The sequence below is a fragment of the Rhinatrema bivittatum genome, chromosome 6 (assembly GCF_901001135.1).
Source record: "Rhinatrema bivittatum chromosome 6, aRhiBiv1.1, whole genome shotgun sequence".
NCBI lineage: Eukaryota > Metazoa > Chordata > Amphibia > Gymnophiona > Rhinatrematidae > Rhinatrema > Rhinatrema bivittatum.
Window position 1 is genome coordinate 9058420 of NC_042620.1, and position 18898 is coordinate 9077317.

The window sequence follows — 18898 nt, forward strand, 5'->3', positions numbered from 1 at the left end:
GTTCCTACTGAGCCCAGGAAACGCTGCCGAGCCTGTAGGGATAAGCACTGCAAGTTGCAAGTCTTAGGCCTATGTGGGCCATGTGTAGGTGGTGGAGAGGGAGGCTTGGAGTTGGCTGGTGCTGCAACAGATATGAAAAAGACAGCGGGGAGGAAGCAGTAACCCCGGGCTCTGGAGCAAGGCACTGCAAGTTTCCCCTACAGCATGGGAACCGTGGCCATCTTGCTTTCTGGCCCCATGGTGCAGGAGTAAATGAGAGAAAGCTGCTTCTCCTCTAGTGCTATTTCCTGTTGTGGAGGCCTCAGAAGGTCCCTAGGGAGACTTGGAGGAGGCAGCAGGATCCACAGAGTGGGATTCTGAGTTGGAGGAAGCATTCTCAATGGAGTTTGCTCTTCTCATGCCACAGGGCTTACCTGGCCAGAAAAGGAATGGGAAAAGCAAACCAGCTCCAGTGGAATTTCTCGGCTTCTCAAAGTGAGGAAAGTGGTCCCTGGGGAGAGAGGGAGACCTCTGTTGTGCCCCTCCAAAAGGAAGTGACTCCCTGTACCAGTCTTGGAGAGGAAGTCAGTGAATTCTAATATAGGGGTGGTGGTGGGGGCAGGACTTCTTGCTGGATCTCCCTGGGGACGAGGAAGAAGATGATGACTTCCTGCAGGAGGGAGAGATTCTGGTAACGAAGGGAGATGACCCTAAGGTGATCTGTCTAATCCGCAAGGATGAATTACGTTCATTGATTTCCCAGGTCTTAAAAGAACTGGGGATTAAGCAGCTAATAGAAGCTTAGGAGCATGAAGGGGAAGATCCAGTCATGGAGAGACTTCGGAGTCCCTTCCATCATACAGTGAAGAAGCTGCACTTTAGAGAGTGGGACACTCTGGAGACAGCCTTAAAGGTTGGAAGGGCCATGGTGAAACTTTATCCTTTGCCAGAAGATGTGCTGACATTACCTAAGGTGGATGCCTTGATTTCAGCGGTGACGAAGACCACCATTCCAGTGGCGGTGGTGCATGGGCACTATGGGATGCACAGGATCGCAAAATGGAGCTACATCTGAAGAGGATGTTTGAAGTCTCGGCGTTGGGAATTCAAGTAGTAATGTGCAGTAGCTTCATGGCACATTCCTGTCTGTGGTAGATTCAATAGAGAGGGGTAGGGTGCTTCTCTGTTGTCCAAAGGGGCAGAATGTTTGAAAGCCGGCTTTGGCTTTCATAGCGGATGCTCTGTATGATTTTCTGCGCACATCAGCCAGAAATATGATGTCTGCTGTCTCAGCTAGGTGTCTGGCTGAGTAATTGGTTGGCAGATGTCTGATCCAAGTCATAAGAATTGTTGTACTGGGTCAGTCCAAGGGTCTATCAAGCCCAGTATCCTGTTTCCAACAGTGGCCAATCCAAGTCACAAATATCTGCCAAGTACCCCAAACATTAGATAAAGTTCAAGGTACTATTGCTGCTTAATTAATAGCAGTTTATGGATTTTTCCTGTAGGAACTTATCCGAACCTTTTTTAAACCCAGCTACACTAACTTCTGTAAACACATCCTTTGGTATTGAATTCCAGAGCTTAACTATGTGCTGAGTGAAAAATAATTTTCTTTGATTTGTTTTAAATATGCTACTTGCTAACTTCGTGGAGTGCCCCCTAGTCCTTCTATTATTCGAAAGTGTAAATAACCGATTCACATCTACTCGTTCAAGACCTCTCATGATCTTAAAGACCTCTATCATATCCCCCCTCAGCCATCTCTTCTCCAAGCTGAACAGCCCTAACCTCTTTAGTCTTTCCTCATAGGGGAGCTGTTCCATTCCCCTTATCATTTTGGTTGCCCTTCTCTGTACCTTCTCCATCACAACTATATCTTTTTTGAGATGCAGCGACCAGTATTGTACACAGTATTCAAGGTGCGGTCTCACCATGGAGCGATACAGAGGCATTATGACATTTTCCGTTCTATTAACCATTCCCTTCCTAATAATTCCTAACATTCTGTTTGCTTTTTTGACTGCTGCAGCGCACTGAGCCGACAATTTTAAAGTATTATCCACTATGATGCCTAGATCTTTTTCCTGGGTGGTAGCTCCTAATATGGAACCTAACATCGTGTAACTATAGCATAGGTTATTTTTCCCTATATGCAACACCTTGCACTTATCCACATTAAATTTCATCTGCCGTTTGGATGCCCAATCTTCCAGTCTCGCAAGGTCCTCCTGCACTGGCTTGTGGTCAGGGCCTTCAAGGGATTCAATTAATCCCTGGCTTTCAACCCTTTTTTTTTCCAGCTGCAGGGCCTCTTGTCTCTGTGGAGATTGGAGGGCAGTTTATGGCTGTTTGCAGGTTGCGGGCATCCCGTCCCCTACATGCACAACAGAGGAGAGAGGGACTGGGGCCGCCGAGCTAATAAGAAGGCAAACATTAGTCTGAGCTTCAGGAAGGGATTCTCATGGTCATGGCGGCAGGGCCAATTGGCAGCAGACGCAATATGATTGCACCGTTTGCAGGAGATGCAGAGCAGCGCAGGATGAGACAGAAGATGGGACCTTCCTTTGGCAAATCGACTCGAAACAAAGTCCTGCCTTCTACCTTGTGCGAAAAGCAGAGTCAGACTGCAAGTGTGGGATGGTCGGAAACTACTGGCTGAAGCAGTGAAGTTGTGCCAATGGCCTTGATCAGCTGGAGGACTCTGAGGTAACCAAGCAGATTAAGGAAATTAGTCGGGAACAGCTGACCAGATTCCAATCTGAAATTGCTCTGTATGCATGAGATGCAGAGCAGGACAGCAAAATATCAGCCAGGGACAGATTGAAGGTAACGGTACCAGCAGCAGTGTTTGATTATTAATGTCAGTGAGAGCCTGAGAAAGTATGGGAGGCCTTCCATGCTCTCTGATTTTGTCTGGGAGGGTGGTTAAGCTTTGTGTGACTGCCTTTGTGTGTTTGAATGACGGCATGGGTGGGAGAGAGTCTGGGTGGATGAGATTTTGTGTATGTGTGGGTTACAGGCTCTGGGTATGGGTAAATGAGAGCCTGTGTGTATGAGTGACTGCTCGTGTGTAGTGGAGGTGAGAGCTTGTGAGTGACTGACTACCTGGGTGTGTGGGTGAGAAGCTGTATGGCTGTGTGTGTGGGGGGGGGGGGGTTGAGAGGGGGTGTGGGTGGGTAAGCGAGTGAAATGCTTTGTGTGCATGGGTGAGAGTCTGTGTGTAGGGGGTTTACGTGTATGTATGATTGCCTGTGTGTGTGTGAACGACTACCTTGATGGGTGGGTGAGAGCCTGGCTGTGTGTTTGTGGGTGGGGGAGTTAGGTGGGTGTGATAGGCTGTGTGTGTGTGGAGGATGTATGCGTGACTGCAGGTACATGGGTATGGGTGAGTGACTGCCTGTGTGTGTATGTGTTGCAGAGGGTGAGCGTGTGTGTTTGTGTGTGATTGCCTGTGCATGTGGTACTTGGTTCCATGGCACCTAGGCTGGATCTGGTACCCTGGGTGTTCACGCACATGCATCCATTGCAGAGAGTGCTACTATCATGCTGGAACCCCCAGTCAGAGGACTTTGGGCTCCGTTTACACCTTCCTGGGGAGGTCAGGTCAGTCTGTCCTGGTGGCTCTCATGGGACAATTTGGAAAGGAAAGTGGGGCTGGAGATTTCAGATTGGGTGGTAGTAAAGATGGATGCCAGTCTGAAGGAATGGAGGGGCCACCTGTCAAAGTCAAGCAGCCCAGGGACTGTGGTCATTGATGGAAGCATTCTGGTCCATCAACCGACTGGAAACCAGAGCCATCCAGAAGGCATTACTCTTGTTTCTGTCACTTGTCTGCAACCGGATAGTGAGGGTTGTCTCTGACAATGGGGTAATGGCCGTAGCCTACATCAATTAGCAAGGAGACACCAGGAGCCAGGTGGTTTTCTTGGAGATTCAAAAGTTTTCGTTGGGCGGAGCAGCACTTCCTGGTTCTGTGGCTGGAGTGGAGAATGTGCAGGTGGATTTTCTCAGCAGGCACACTGGACCCCAGAGAGTGGGAGTTGTCAAACGAGGTGATGTCCCTTGGGCTGCCTCAGGTTGTCTTGATGGCATTGAGTGCAAATGCCAAGGCTTGGCGATTCTTCAGTCACAGATGGGAGATGAGTGAAATGGCTCAATGCTCTTTCCCAACCTTGGCCACAAGGGGTCCTGCAGAATTGTCAGGCATATAAAGTTGCTGTTATGGTTAATGGTGTTTGGGTGGATCCTTGGACACTGTGGCAGCTGACCACGCCCACGGGGGGCAGTCCTGTGAGGGACCACGGTGTCAGGCTAGACTCTGGCAGACAAACACAGATTTAAATCTTTTATTAAACAGTTTATGGAACCACCAGAGGTGGCAGTAGTGAGTAGTTGTTGTTGAGCCCGGCTGGGCACGTCTCCCACAGAACGCTGGAACAGCGGATCCTCTGTAGAGCAGTGCTGTAGTGGAACGAGACTGAGAGATATGAGTACACAATAAGATTAGCATGCAGAGTCCCAAATAGAAATAGGGGAGCTCCGAGACAGGGAGAGCAAGCCCTCGAGGAGCGAGTACCTGATCCCTTAGAGCAGAGAGACTCTGGTGTTGTACTCACTAGCAGTAGCAGAGATTCCACTAGACGAGAGGTCTGGCACCAGAGCAAAGAGCAGGCCCTCGAGGAGCGAGTACCTGATTCCGGCAAAGCAGTACTGTAGAGAGAGATGTTTTCTGTATTCACTGATAGTGACTGTAAGTTAGTTCTTCCAAGTAGAAGGTTAGAGGTTGCAGGCAGCGATACAGGGAACATGGGCCCTCGAGGAGCGAGTACCGGTTTCCTGATAGCTCCTGAAAGAAGCAGAGAGGTTCCCGAGGAGCGGGTACTTCGTTAGCGACCCTGAAGGGTAGCAAAAGTTCCAGATAGAGCTGGAGTGGCAGAGTAGCTTAGGAACGGAGAGCGAATCCCATCCGTACGAATCCTGTTGCTAACTCAACGAGCTAGCAAATATTGTAGGCAGATATATCCTGGAGTCGTGACATCAGAACAGGGGGACACCCCTGAGGTTCGCGCCAACGTGAAGTTAAAGATGAGGGCGGCCCGGGTGCCCTAGAGGTACCTTGAAGGAGAATGGCAGGAGGCAGCACCAAAACTGATCCGGGGATGCCGGAGAGAAGGGCAAGCAGATGCCGCGGTGGCCATCAGTCCAAGTTGAGCAGGAGGAGCCAAAGTAGAGAGAGGTAGGCGAGGCGAAGCCGTTGAAGACCGGACGCAACAGTTGCATTGTGGAAAGGTAATCTTGGTGGCCACAGAGTGGCCTCAGAGACGGTAGTTTGTGGTTCTGATAAACCTGGCAGTAGACGGTCTGCTGCAGTTTGTGCACCGGCCCAGGTTGCTGATCAGGGCCCAACTTTTTTTTGGATCAGGTGGATTGCTTTTGAGCAGAGTCATTTGAAATTGAGAGTTTAATCAGGTGAGATTATTGCAACTTTGCTTCAGGCAAGAAAACCTTTCACGTCTTTAGCTTATATGCTGGTGTGAAAGGTGTTTGAGACCTGGTGTCTTAAGAAGGGATTGCCTCACTACAAGCCTTTGTTGCTTGAATTCTCTCCTTTTTGATGAAAGGCCTTCAAAAAGGACTAGCCCTAAGTTTACTTGGGTGAAAGTGGCAGTGGTGCCCTGTTTCAGGAGGAGAGTCCACAGTTCCTCACTCGTGTCGCACCCAGATACTGTGCAGTTTCTGAAAGGAGTGAAGCATTTTCATCCGCCAGTTGGCCAAGTGTTGCCTCCATGGAACCTTAATTTGGTCCTGAAGACCTTGTGCAAACTGCCTTTGGAACTGCTATGGAGAGTGTCACTGGGGGTCCTCACATTGAAATCAGTCTTTTTGTAGTGATCTGTTTGGGGGGGGTGTATTTTGGAGCTACAGGCATCGTCGTTTAGGGACCCTTTCCTTGAGTTTTCAGAGGCTGGGGTATACCTGCACACAGTTCCCTTTTTTAACTTAAAGTTGTTTCCTCTCCGTTTAAGTCTGGCTGTGGAATTGCCTTCTTTCGGGAATTTGGAGTCTTTTTTGCCACATGCCTTGGGAGCTTTGATTGTTGGATGTGTGTAGAATGCTGTTGTGCTGTTTGAAGGTCACTAACAGTTTTCGGAGAGCAGATCATCGGTGCTCTTTGCGGGATGTAACCAGGGGAAGAAGGCATCAAAAGCAAATATCTCCCATTGGATAAAAGGATAAAAGAGGCTATTGTTTTTACTTACATAGGAAAAGGGATTCTGGTTCTGGAAGGTCTTTGGGCTCGTTCCACTAGGGCACAGGCTGCATCCTGGGCTAAATGTTAGCTGGTGTTGCCTCAAGAGATTTGCAGGGCGGCAACATAGTCTTCATTACTTGCTTTTACCAAACATTACAAACTGCATGTTCAAGTGCTGGACTCACCTGGCTTTGGAGAAGACTGTGTTGCCCGTCCAGTTTAGGGAAGCTTGGGTACATTCCATGCATCTGGACTGATCTGGGGAATGATAAGGAAAGGAAAATAAGTTCTTACCTGCTAATTTTCGTTCCTGGAGTCCCATAGATCACTCCCAGAGCCCCACCCTGGATTTTAAGACCGTGCTCTTCAGTATGTACATAGATGTTAGCTTGGTTTGGTATTCAACTTTCCATATGTAAACTTGTTCTTCTATTTGGAGTTACCTCTCCTCTGCCCGTTTTGGGGGAAGAAAGGTTGTACATACAGTGTAATGTTTAGGCTTGGGTACAGATCATACTGAACGACTGCAGGTGGCACACTGTCTAATGTACTACTGGTGTACGGTAAAAGCTATTCTTCTGTCTCCATCTGCTGGTAGGGAAGAAAAACCCATGCATCTGGACTGAACAATTTTCCTTTTTGTTCTCTATTCTTTTCCAAATAATTTATAACATTCTGTTTGCCTTTTTGATTGCTGCTGCACACTGAGCTGAAGATTTCAAGGTATTGTTCAGAAGGACTCTGAGGTCCTTTTCCTGTGTGGTGACTTCTAACACAGAACCTAGAATTATATACCTGTAATTGGGATTATTTTTCCCCTCTGCATGACTTCAAAAATTTGAAAAAATGGTCGAGTTGAACAACTATACTTTATTCCAAAAGAAATACAGAATCATGTATTTGGGATATAGAAATCAAAGGGCCATATACCATTTGGATGGGAAGAACTAGTCATTAAACAGGTGGATAAAGCAACAGTAAAAGCCAGAAAGCTGCTTGGCTGCTTAGAGAGAGGACTGGTCAGCAGAAAAAGGGTTGTGATATTGCCCCTGTATAGGTCCCTGGTGAGACCTCACGTGGGATACTGAGTACAGTTCTGGAGACCACACCTTCAAAAGGATAGAAACAGGATGGAGTCCGTCCAGATGGTGGCTACTAACATGGTCAATGGTCTTCATGCTAAAGCATTTGATGAAAGATTTAAAGATCTTAACATGTATACTCTAGAGGAAAGGTGAGATAGGGTAGCTGTGATAGAGACATTGAAATATCTCAAAGGTTTGCATGCACGGTAGATGAGCCTTTTTCAATGGAAAGGAGGCTCTAGGTCAAGGGGTCATGAGAAGAGGTAGAAGGGGGCTAGTCTCGGGAGTAATCTTAGGAAACATTTCTTTACAGAGAGAGGGTAGTGAATGTGTGGAACAGTCTCCCAGTGGAAATGGTGGAGACAAAAACAGTTTCTGAATTAAAGAAAGCTTGAGATAAATGCAAGGGATCTCTAAGGAAGTGATGAGAATTATAACCTACATTAATTGGACAGATGGGCAGACTAGATGGGCCATATGGTCTTTTTCTGCCGTCATGCTTCTGTGTTTCTAGGAAAGAACTTGGGACATCAACTCTGATAACTTCAAAGTAGTCAATCAGTGTGACAAACAATTGGGAAAGCTATTAGTATATTTGGGTACATTAAGCGAGAGGTATCACTAATAGAAAGAAAGAAAGAAGTAAAGGTCTCTGCTGAGATCCCACCTTGAGTACCGTGTACAGTTCTGGAGTTGACTCCTAAAAAAGGACATTGAGAAGGTGGAAGCAATTAAAAAATAGGGCCAGAAAAATGATCCATGGACTTGCACAGTAATCCAGGCATAGAATTTTGGGGCCCAGTATTCAAAAGAAAATGATTATAAGTTAGTCGGATAAAACTTAGCTGGATAACTTTCATGAAATATTCAGCAGCACAGCTGTGCTGCTTAATATCTCTGTATTCAGGCTCTATGGAGATCTAACTTATCTGATTAACTTAACCTGATAAGTCCAAATATTGGCACTTATCCGGCTAGGTTAGCCAGATAAATAGTGCCGCCCCAATCCATCCTCAAGATTATCTAGCTAACTACTTAGGTAGATAAGTGGCTTATCCGGCTAAGAGGTGACTACTGAATGTAGCCAGATATTCAGTAGCCGCTACTTAGCCGGCTAAGTAGTACCAAATATGGGCTCTTGGAGCTTAAGATGTACAAACTGGAACAGGGTGGATGAGTCCGGTCCTCAAGGATTGCAAACCAGTTGTGTTTTAAGGATATCCCTAATGAATATGCAGGAAATATTTGCATGTATATTGCCTCACTTATATGCAAATGTATGTCATGCATATTCATTAGTGATCTCCTGCAAACCCAACCGGTTTGCGGCCCTTGAGGATTGTAATTACCCACCTCTGCTCTATAAAAAAGAAAGGACAGATATAATGAAAACAGAAAAATACTACTTAACTGATAATTTCCTTTCCTTTAGTGAAGGGTTAGTCAGTTCCAGCGAGTGGGTTATGCACCTCTGCCAGCAGACGGAGACTAAGCAAAAGCTTACATCACTGCTATATAGTCCGGCCCCAACAGTCCACCAGTATTCTCTGGAAAAGCCAAACTGTGAACAAACCTGATTAAACTTGAACATTATTAGCAACAGGCAACCATTCGTGTTTCTCAACCAACAGGAACAATGAGCTCAGTCAAAAGAAGGAACATATCTCGCAAACTAAGAACTAGAGAAGCCACTTACCAATTATCAATGAAGAGCAGGATTCATTCCCTGCATCTCTCACTTTAAGAAGGCTAATCACAAAATCCAAATCCGGCAGCCGAGGGCAGGACAGGGATTGACCTACCCTTCATGAAAGGAAAGGAAATATCAGGTAAGTAGTCATTTATCCTTCCTTAGTGTTCGGGTAGGTCATTCCCAATGAATGGCATGTACAAAAGCTAATTCCGAAATGGGTGAGAGGCTGCCAGCAACCCAGTCAAAACCGCCTGCGTAAAAGTGGCGTCCTCCCTAGCCCTAACATCCAAGCAATAATGCTCTGAGAAGGTGTGCAAAGATGATCATGTCGCTGCTCGGCAAATTTCAGCAGGCGACAACAAATGAAGTTCCGCTTATAATACCGCCTGAGCCCTCGTGGAATGCGGTTTAATCTGTTTCGGTAAGGCAACCTCAACAGCCACATAGGCTGCTGTAATGACCTCCTTAATCCAGCGGGCCATCGTTGCTCGTGTCATTGGTGCTACTTGTTTAACTCCACCATGGAGCACAAACAGACGATCAAACTTCCGAACAGTCTTGTCACCTCCAAGTAGCTTAGTAAATGACGTTTGATGTCCAAGGAATGCAAAAGGTGGTACTCAGCTTCATCTCTGTCCCTGACCAAGGTAGGCAGAGAAATAGACTGATTCAAATGAAAGTGCAAAACCACTTTAAGCAAAAGAAGGCACAGTCCAAAGCTGAACCGCATCCAGAAAGAACCTGTAGCTCAGAGACCAGACGAGCCAAAAAGATTGTCACTAGAAAAACTGTCTTCAAAGTATGCAGCCGCAAGGAAAGAGTACGCAGCAGTTGAAAAGTCAGATCTGCCAAGAACTAGAGGATCAAGTTAAGATCCCACAAAGGCACCAGAAGCTGCAACAGGGGGCGAAGATGTTTAAATCCCTGCAAGAAACGGAGCACGTCCGGATGGGAAGACAAAGGCCTTCCATTGACTCTTTTGCTGTAACAAGCCAGTGTCGCAACTTGAATCTTCAAGCTATTAAGGGCCAAACCCTTAAGCCATCCTGTAAAAATTCCAGAATCAAAGGAATATCCACCTTGAGTGTTTGAGTACCTCACTCAGAACACTAAGCCTCAGAATTCCAAATTCTAACATAAGCTAGAGAAGTAGAACATTTCTGGGCCTGAAGAAGAGTGGAAATTACAGACAGCGAATAACCGTTCTTCAACAGCCAAGCCCTTTCAATGGCCAAAACGATAAGACAGAACTGACCTGGATCCTCGAGTAGAATGGGCCTCTGACGTAACAGATCCATCTGAGATGGTAGCTAGAGGGTACTGCCCACCAGAAGTCTCTGGAGATCTGCGTACCATTGCCTTCAAGCCCCATCTGGGGGCCACTAAAAGGATGGTGTTGGTTTTTAACTTGCAATATTCTGTACCAGCCTGCCTATCAAAGGACAAGGCACAAACGCATACAGCAGGGCGCCATGTAGTCTCTCCTGAATGAGAACATCTATGCCCAACCCTTTTGGGTCCTGCCTGTGATTGAAGAAGCATGGAACTTTCCTTTGTTGAAGTTTGCCAACAGGTCTAGATCCGGTAGACCCCAGCGGTCCACCTGGAGCTGAAAGTCCTCGTCAGCCAGCTCCCATTCTCCTGGTTCCAAGCTTCTCATGCTGAGGAAATTGGCTCTGATATTGTCCTTTCCAGCAATGTGAGAGGCAGATATGCTTAGGAGATGCTGCTCTGCCCATACCATGAGCGCATCTATTTCCTCCAACTCCTGTCGACTCTTGCTTCTACCATGATGATTCACATAAGCCACTGTTATCGCTTTTTCGGACGTTATCTGGACCACCTGAGCCTCTAGCTGTTCAGCGAACCATAGGCACACCAACTGAACCACTCGTGCCTCCAGTCTTTGATGTTCCACTGCTGCTCCACTGCATTCCAGGTCCTTGCACCACCAACTCCTGACAGTGAGCTCCAGAGGCTTGCATCTATCATAAGTATCAAATTCTCTGGCGTCGGGGAAATTCCCTTTCTGAGATGGTCCATGTGTAACCACCAGTTCAACTGGGATTTCACGTCTAATGGAAGGAGCAGCCTCACTGCATAATTCTTAGACTGTAGACTCTATTGGAAGAGCAAGGCATGCTGAAGAGGGGTGCATATGTGCTCTCGCCCAGAGAACCACTTTTTATGGCAGCCATCAACCCTCGGGTCCTGTAGATAAAACCACACAGTTGGACGAACAGAGTTCCGCAAGGATCAGACTCGCAGCATCAGCGAGAGGATCCAAGACTCCAGCAGAAACACTCTGCTTTGTCTTGTATCGAATCGAACCCCGTAATACTTCAGCATCTGAGACTGCTGCAAATTGCTCTTGGCCAGATTCACCACCCAGCTGAGTTCCTATAGCAAGGAAACCACCCTGTGGAAAATGCAAAGACTATCTTCCAGTGTCTTGGCTCGAATCAACCAGTCGTCCAGATAGGGGTGAACTAGAATGCCCTCCTTGCAAAAGGCCACCACTACCATGACCTTGGAAAATGTCCTGGGTGCTGTGGCTAGTACAAAAGGCAAGGCTTGAAACTGGTAACGACAATCAAGGTTGGCAAATCGGAGGAACCACTGATGTTCCTGCTGGATGGAAATATGCAGATACGCCTCCATCAGATCCAGAGACATAGGGTACTCCCCCTGTTTGAACCGCCATTATGAAATGTGTGACTCGTAGATGTCAATGGATGCCCTGGAGATCCAGTATGGGTTGAAATGACCCTTCCTTCTTGGGCACGACAAAATTAATGGAATATCTGCCTGTATTTCACTGCAATGCAGGAACCAGGATCTCCACTTTCAGAATCAAGGGCAGTTGTGATGTTTCCATATAAGAACATAAGATATGCCATACTGTCTCAGATCACGGCTCCATCAAGCCCAGCATCCTGTTTCCAAGAGTGGCCAATCCAAGTCACAAGTACCTTGCATGTACCCAAACATTAAATAGATCTCAAGCTACTATTCCTTACTGATTAATAGCAGTTTATGGATTTTTCCTCTCTGAACTTATCCAAACTTTTTTTAAACCCAGTTATACTAACTGCCTTAACCACATCCTCTGGCAACTATGCACTGAGTGAAAGAATTTTCTTCGATTTGTTTTAAATGAGCTACTTACTAACTTCATGCAGTGCCCCCTAGTCCTTCTATTATCTGAGAGAGTAAATAACCGATTTACATTAAATAATTTACATTCAAGTCCTTTCATGATTTTGTAGACCTCTATCAAATCCCCCCCGCAGTCAGCCCTAACCTCTTTAGCCTTTCCTCATAGGGAAACCGTTCCATGCCCCTTATCATTTTGGTCACCCTTATACCCTCTTCTGAGGAGAGTTGCATGGAGAGACCATGAAGGCATATGGAGGAATGCGAAGAAATTCTAGAGCATAGCCCATTCTTGAATTACTTCAAGAACCCATTAATCTGAAGTAATCTGTGCCCACCTGTGGGGGAAAAAACCTGGATATGTGGTCATCTATCTTCTGCACCGCCAGGTGAGCCCGCACCCCTTCATTGGGAAGACCGAGGGGTTCTGCCTCCAGAGCCCATATCTTTTCAAAGATCTCGGGAGCAAAAGGAGTGAAATCTATGGAAGGGACAGGATCTCTGGGGAGAACCTCTCCTATAAGGCTGAAAACGCCAGTAGTCTTGAGAGCGGCCACTTGCCTGAGAAGTCTGGGAAACTGGCTTCTTATCTTCCGGCAAACATGGGACCTGGGTCTCTCCCCATTTACTTGCCATTTTTATCCAAATCGTTGCCAAACAAAAGCAAGCCTTTGAAAGGCAGCTTAGGCAAATTGTACTTTGAAATATATCTGCAGTCCAGTTGTAAATCCACAGCTGTTGCCTGGCCACAGTAATTGAAGCAGCCCCTCTGGAGGCTGTGCGTACCAAGTCTCAGCCCGCATCAGCCAGGAAGGCAGCCCCCGGTTCTACCATAGGTCCTAAATCGGTTCCAACGCCATCGGACTCTTAACAAAGCCGCAAGGTAGCCTGAGCTACCAAGGCACAACGAGAAGCAAATTGCAAGTTCATTGTTACTGCCTCAAAGGCTTGCTTCAGGATAACCTCAATCCTCCTATCCTGAACATCCTTCAGTCGCATCTCCCTCTTCTGGTATGGTAGTATATTTTGTGGCAGAACCCACAAAGCATCCAACTTAGGAAAATGCAACTGCTCTCTAGCCTGCGGTCCAAGGGGTATAAACCTGCTAAGGCGCATCCTCCTTTAAAGTACTCTCAACGCATTCCATTCCAGATCAATCAACTCCTGGATTGCATCCAAGAGGGGAAAGAAAGAAGCAGCATGTAGAGGGTGATCAAAATAGAATCCCGTGTCCCCAAGGAGTCAGGCCCAGCCATTCTGAGGTTCTTCAGAGTCTGAGATATCAGACCTGGCAACTCATCTCTCTGAAAAAAAAAGTAGAAGAGTTATATATGGCTCCAAATCTAGGGGAATATCAACTTTCCTCATCAGGAGAGCTCCCATCGTTATCGGTATCATCCTGATCAGCTGCATTCGAGCTTTGTCAGAGCTCACTGCACTAAGGTGCTTAACTGTGGAAACAGGCGGAGGATCACTCAGAGAGCCTGGACCTACCTTAATAGGAACTGCTGCTTCAGCAGACTGACTCTTTAGAAATGTCTATAAACCCTGGAAGAATTCCACCCAGGAAAAGGAGGCTGGGTCTATTCCAGGCCTCATAGGTCCAAACCTGATATCATGCGAGCCAGTGTTCCCTAAGGACTTGGCCCGCAAACCAGTCAAGAGAGGAGACACCCCTGCAATGTCTCCCTTGGTCCCATTCCCTTCAGACCGAGGAGATGGACCATCATCAGCAAAATCAAAAGGAAGAAACCCTCCCTGAGGATCCAGGCAGCACTGACATAGGCTTAAAGCTCCGGTTGAATGGCTCTGATGTGGCAGGGAGTACAGATAGGCGCTTAGGTTTCTTTGCCGCAGGTGCCATGCTATAAGCACACAGCCCGATGAAGGCTCACGCCTAGCTTTCCCGCACATATACAAGCGCTCCTAATATGGACACACAAAATGTGCATATAAGCCCACGTGTCTAGGCTGCTTGTCCCACTGGATGCCCAAACTGGACGCCCAGGACTGACACCTAAACTGGGTGCATACCTGGACGGTCCATAGTCTGCAGCAAAAAAGCGCCTGAAAGTACCCCGCGGTCTACTTCATGCCAAAATGGTAGAAGCTTGGAAATGAGGCCTAGCCAAAAGGTTGCTCAATAACCTCACAGAATCCCCAGAGACGTGAGTGGGACAGCTGAACGTAGAGGGAACGGACCCTTCTCCTGCTGTCATCCTGTTGCTGACTTATTTTTAAGTTTAAAACGTTTACCTGAGCTTAGCCCTCCCTGGCTGAGAGCAGGAACGAGTCCGGCTATGGGGGAAGAAGGCTAAAGCCTTCACCTCCGAACCTCTCTTGGCCTGCAACCACTAATTGGAATTTAGGGCCATGCTAGTCAAGGCTACCGGACTGAGGCACTCTACTGAGGGAGGGACCACACGGTAACACTTCAGGAGGCAAGCGGTGCTACTAGACATCTCCTTTCCATCTTTCAGGCAATCCCCTGAAGGGAATTGCATGTCCAGCATCTGCTGGAGAATACTGGCGGCCTGATGTCGAGGCGGGACTATATAGCCATGATGTCAGCTTTTGCTCTGCCTCCATCTGCTGGTGAATACTGGCGGCCTGATGTCGAGGCGGGACTATATAGCCATGATGTCAGCTTTTGCTCTGCCTCCATCTGCTGGTGAATACTGGCGGCCTGATGTCGAGGCGGGACTATATAGCCATGATGTCAGCTTTTGCTCTGCCTCCATCTGCTGGCAGAGGTGCATAACCCATTCGTTGGGATTGACCTACACGAACACTAAGGAAATTAAAATATCAATAAAGTATCAGAAGGCAGCATTTTCAAAGAAAGAACAGCTCAAGGACAAGAGCTGATATGAAAATGAAGGGGGGAGGGAAGCTAAAAAATAAGTCAGAATGTACTTTAAGTGAGAGCAGGTTATCAGCTGCTATAGGAGCTTGGGACAGGACAGACACGTTGTACTTTAGTGGCAGTGGAGAGGGCGAGAAGATAACAGATTGAATAAGTTAGGCACAAACGAGCAAGTGGTCCTCATCTGCTCCTTTCCATGCTGCTTTTGTTTCTGTAAAATTCTATTCCTCATATCTATATCCACCTTTTCCCCCAGGTCTGAACCCTACGTGACCAGTCTGGTGAAGATGTATGTACAGAAGCCCTACTGCTGCCATGAACTCTTTGGATTTGATATTATCCTAGATGAGAATCTTAAGCCTTGGATTCTGGAAGTCAACATTTCCCCTAGGTATGCAGCACAGTCTGTCCTGCACCCTGATGCTTGGCATGTAGTTGTCCCCTCTATTGATTCTTTTGCAAATCTCATAAAAGCCTATCTAGTTACCCTTTCCCATAAAACTTGCATCATGGAATCACACATTTTTTCCCATCATATTCAGTAAGTGTTATTAGCAAGTCAGTTTGTACATCATGTCAATGTAAGACATTGAGGGGTGTCACATAACACCTTATTGCTGCCTCTAACAGGCACTGAACATCCTTGGAGTGGTCTACCAAGCATTTCAGTCCTTGCCTGCATCTGCACAAGCTCTCTCTTATATTGACAGCCTCCTGCCTGCCAGCTGGGTTCCTGCTTACCTCTGGGCAAGTAACCTGTTCTGTAAGTTATCCATAGTGGTTTCTAGATACAGTGAGACCCCAGGGATCACACCTACAGATGAGAGACAAAAATACTGCAATTTATCTAATAACTCACTTCTGTGGATCACTGATTGGGCACAGGACTAACAAACCAAGAAGTTTATTAAGAAAAAGAAGGAACAATGACCATGAAAAATACAACCTGGAGACAAACAGGGAAAAGAAGAGAGGATTGTACAAATAACACTACCTAATTAAAGTAACCTTTAATAGTAAGTGTTTGGGGAAGCTTCAGTAACATTGTCCACTAAATACCTTTTAGATGTGGGACAGGGTCATGAAACAGGCCTGGTTGGCTGTGCTTCTTAGTCAAGACTAGAGTTCTGACACATTCTAAGCCAGTTCCATGTGGGCTTCAAAGCACTGACTCCTTGACCAGTTAAACTGCAGACTGTTACAACATTACAGCTCCTGGAGAGCATGAAATCTAAGCCTTATTTTAGATTAAGGTAGCAAGATTAATTCTTTTAGTCCTGACTGCCAATAACTACAGGATGCTGCAGGTTAGATCAGTGTTTGAAAAGGAAAAGATTTCTCGCTAAGGAAAACAATGTCCCAGGGCAAAACAAGGACTCACAATAGGCACAAAGATCCTCATTTTGCCACAAGGGGGCAATAATCCAACTGCCCACATTGCTGCAGAGTTCTCAGGTTCTTTTAATCTGTCAGCTTTAGAACAGAGACATAGTATTTGTAGTCATTTGTGCCTGCATTTTCTGCAGATATTAGCCAATGTAATAAGGTGCGCAAAGCCCTATAAGGTGATGTAATAAGGGTTTTGTGTGCAGGAAAAAGCATGCACAAATGCGCTCAGACCCGCGGCTTTTCCTGCGCAAATGCATGCTAACAGCATGCAAAGGAGGCGATTAGCTAATCATTTGTTTGTTTAAGGAGTCTTCCATACCGATATTAGTAAAATACATCATATCAGTTTACATTGAACTAAAGAGCAGAAATTACAAAAAACAGGGGGAAGGGATACAAATTAAACCAATAGGAAAGAACAGAAGGCAGAAGGGCAAAAACAGTAGGAAAATTTGAAAAACTTGAAACAAGTGCAAAGGCAAAATGAAAAATGTTATAACATTATATAGCACTATGGGGAATTGCTGAGGGGGGCTGTTAGGGGTTTTGGGGGAAGGCTTGTTTGAAAAGCCAAGTCTTTAGTTGGGATCTGAATTTTATGATGCATGGTTCTAGCCTGAGAGAGGTCGGGAGTGCGTTCCAGTGCATGGGGCCAGCAATGGAGAGCGCCCGATCCCTCGTGGATGTGAGGTGAGCTTTCTTTAATGAGGGCACATGGAGGGTCCCTTTGTTAGAGGTCCTGGTAGGTCGGTTGGGGCATGTGAGGCGGAGGGGCTCGTCGAGCTAGTTGGAGTTGTGTGTGTATATGGCTTTGTGAATAGTGGTGAGGGTTTTATAGAGGATACGAGATGGGATGGGGAGCCAGTGCAGGTCCTTGAGGATTGGGGAGATGTGATCATATTTATGTGCATTGGAGATAGTTCTGGCTACTGCATTCTGCAGCATTTGGAGGGGTTTTATGGAGGAGTAGGGTAGGCCTAGGAAGAGGGAGTTGCAGTAATCCATTTTGGACGCTAGTGTGGCCTGGATGACGGTGCGGAAATCACTGGCATGAAGTAGCGGGTTCCGTTTTTTCATGACATTTAGTTTGTAGAATCCCTCTTTAAGGACAGCATTGATGTGTTTTTTGAGGTTCAGTTGCTGGTCAATCTGAACCCCAAGGTTTCTAGCGCCTTGCTGCATGTGGAGGTTCTTATAGGAGGCAATGCAGGGAGCCGCGCTAATGCTAGTGCGGGTTTTTTAATGCAGGTTTTTACCGACATGGTCAGGGCACGAGTTAAGTGTCAGCACTGACTTGGGGGGGGCCTATGTCGGTGTCCGAGCGTCCTGAAAACCATCTAGCTGAGCACCTATCTCGGCGTCCGAGTGGCCAGCTTAGCTAGGTGCTTTTTTGGGAGTCAGAACAGCCAGCTTAAGGTGCTTCCCTGGGCGGTTTTCTGGGTGCTCGATTGTGTAGATTTTATTTATTTAAAACCTTTTCTATACCGTCGTTAAGTTAAATCACCATCACAATGGTTTACAAAAAGGCACACAAGGATATTCAAGGTTAATTGGTATAGATTACAAGTTATACATGTGCCAACATGGAACAGTAACATAATTTTAATAATAGAGCTATGTGATAATTAAAGCTTAAATGTTGGTTGAAAAACTGCTAAAATGGTTCAGGTCTAGTGTTAATATGTATTTTGTGATGTTAAAGAAGAAACTGATTACTTGGTGCTTACTTAGCATTTACTTGTTTCCCTCCTCCTCTTCGTCTTTGTAAAAAGCTTGTTTGAAAAGGCAGGTTTTTAGATTAGTTTTAAATAGATTACAAAGTAACCTGAAGCTAAGTTCGAGTGGCATGGAGCTCCCCAGAACAGGTCCAGCCAGCGACCGTGCTCTCTCCCTTACTTGAGTAAGGCGCGCTGATTTAACAAAGGGGACAGTTAGTACTGCTTTATTAGCCAATCTTAGGTTTCTGTGTGCTACCTGTACTCGAAGTGCCGTGTTAAGCCATGGATTATACACAGTGCTTTGTATTGTATTCTTTGTTCGATAGGTAGCCAATGTAGAGCAGCAAGTGTTCCTGTGATGTGGTCTATTTTTTTTTTTTTTTTTTTTTTGCCTGTCAATATTCTCGCAGCGGAATTTTGTAGTATTTGAAGTGGTCTAATGGTAACTTGAGGTAATCCTAGTAGCAGGGAGTTACAGTAGTCTGTTCTTGTGAATATCATTGCCTGTAGAACTGTGCAGAAATTGTTCAGAGTTAGTAAGGGTTTCAGTTTTCTGAGGACCATTAGTTTGGCGTACCCTTCCTTTAGTTTCTGTGAAATGTGTTGTTTCATGTTTAGTTCTTGGTCAATTATTACTCCTAGGTTCCGTACTTTCATGGCTAAATCCACCGTTTGGTTATTTTTAATTGTGATTGAAGGCTGGATAGGGTGAATATTTTTTCGTTCCAGGTGTAAGAATTCTGTTTTGTCAATGTT

At 46.2% G+C, this 18898-nt stretch overlaps 1 protein-coding gene across 6 annotated transcripts in view; it reads left to right on the forward strand.

The window, feature by feature from the left end:
• The window catches only part of TTLL4 (tubulin tyrosine ligase like 4), a 373628-nt gene that overhangs the window by 242699 nt on the left and 112031 nt on the right, over positions 1–18898 (forward strand). For 5 of the 6 annotated variants that reach the window (XM_029605017.1, XM_029605021.1, XM_029605019.1 and 2 more), the window contains one exon: positions 15292–15426. The exons of the other annotated variant lie outside the window; for it this stretch is intronic. In XM_029605017.1, coding sequence (XP_029460877.1) covers positions 15292–15426 — 135 coding nt within the window. The remainder of the gene's footprint in view (positions 1–15291; positions 15427–18898) is intronic. 6 annotated transcript variants of the gene reach the window in all.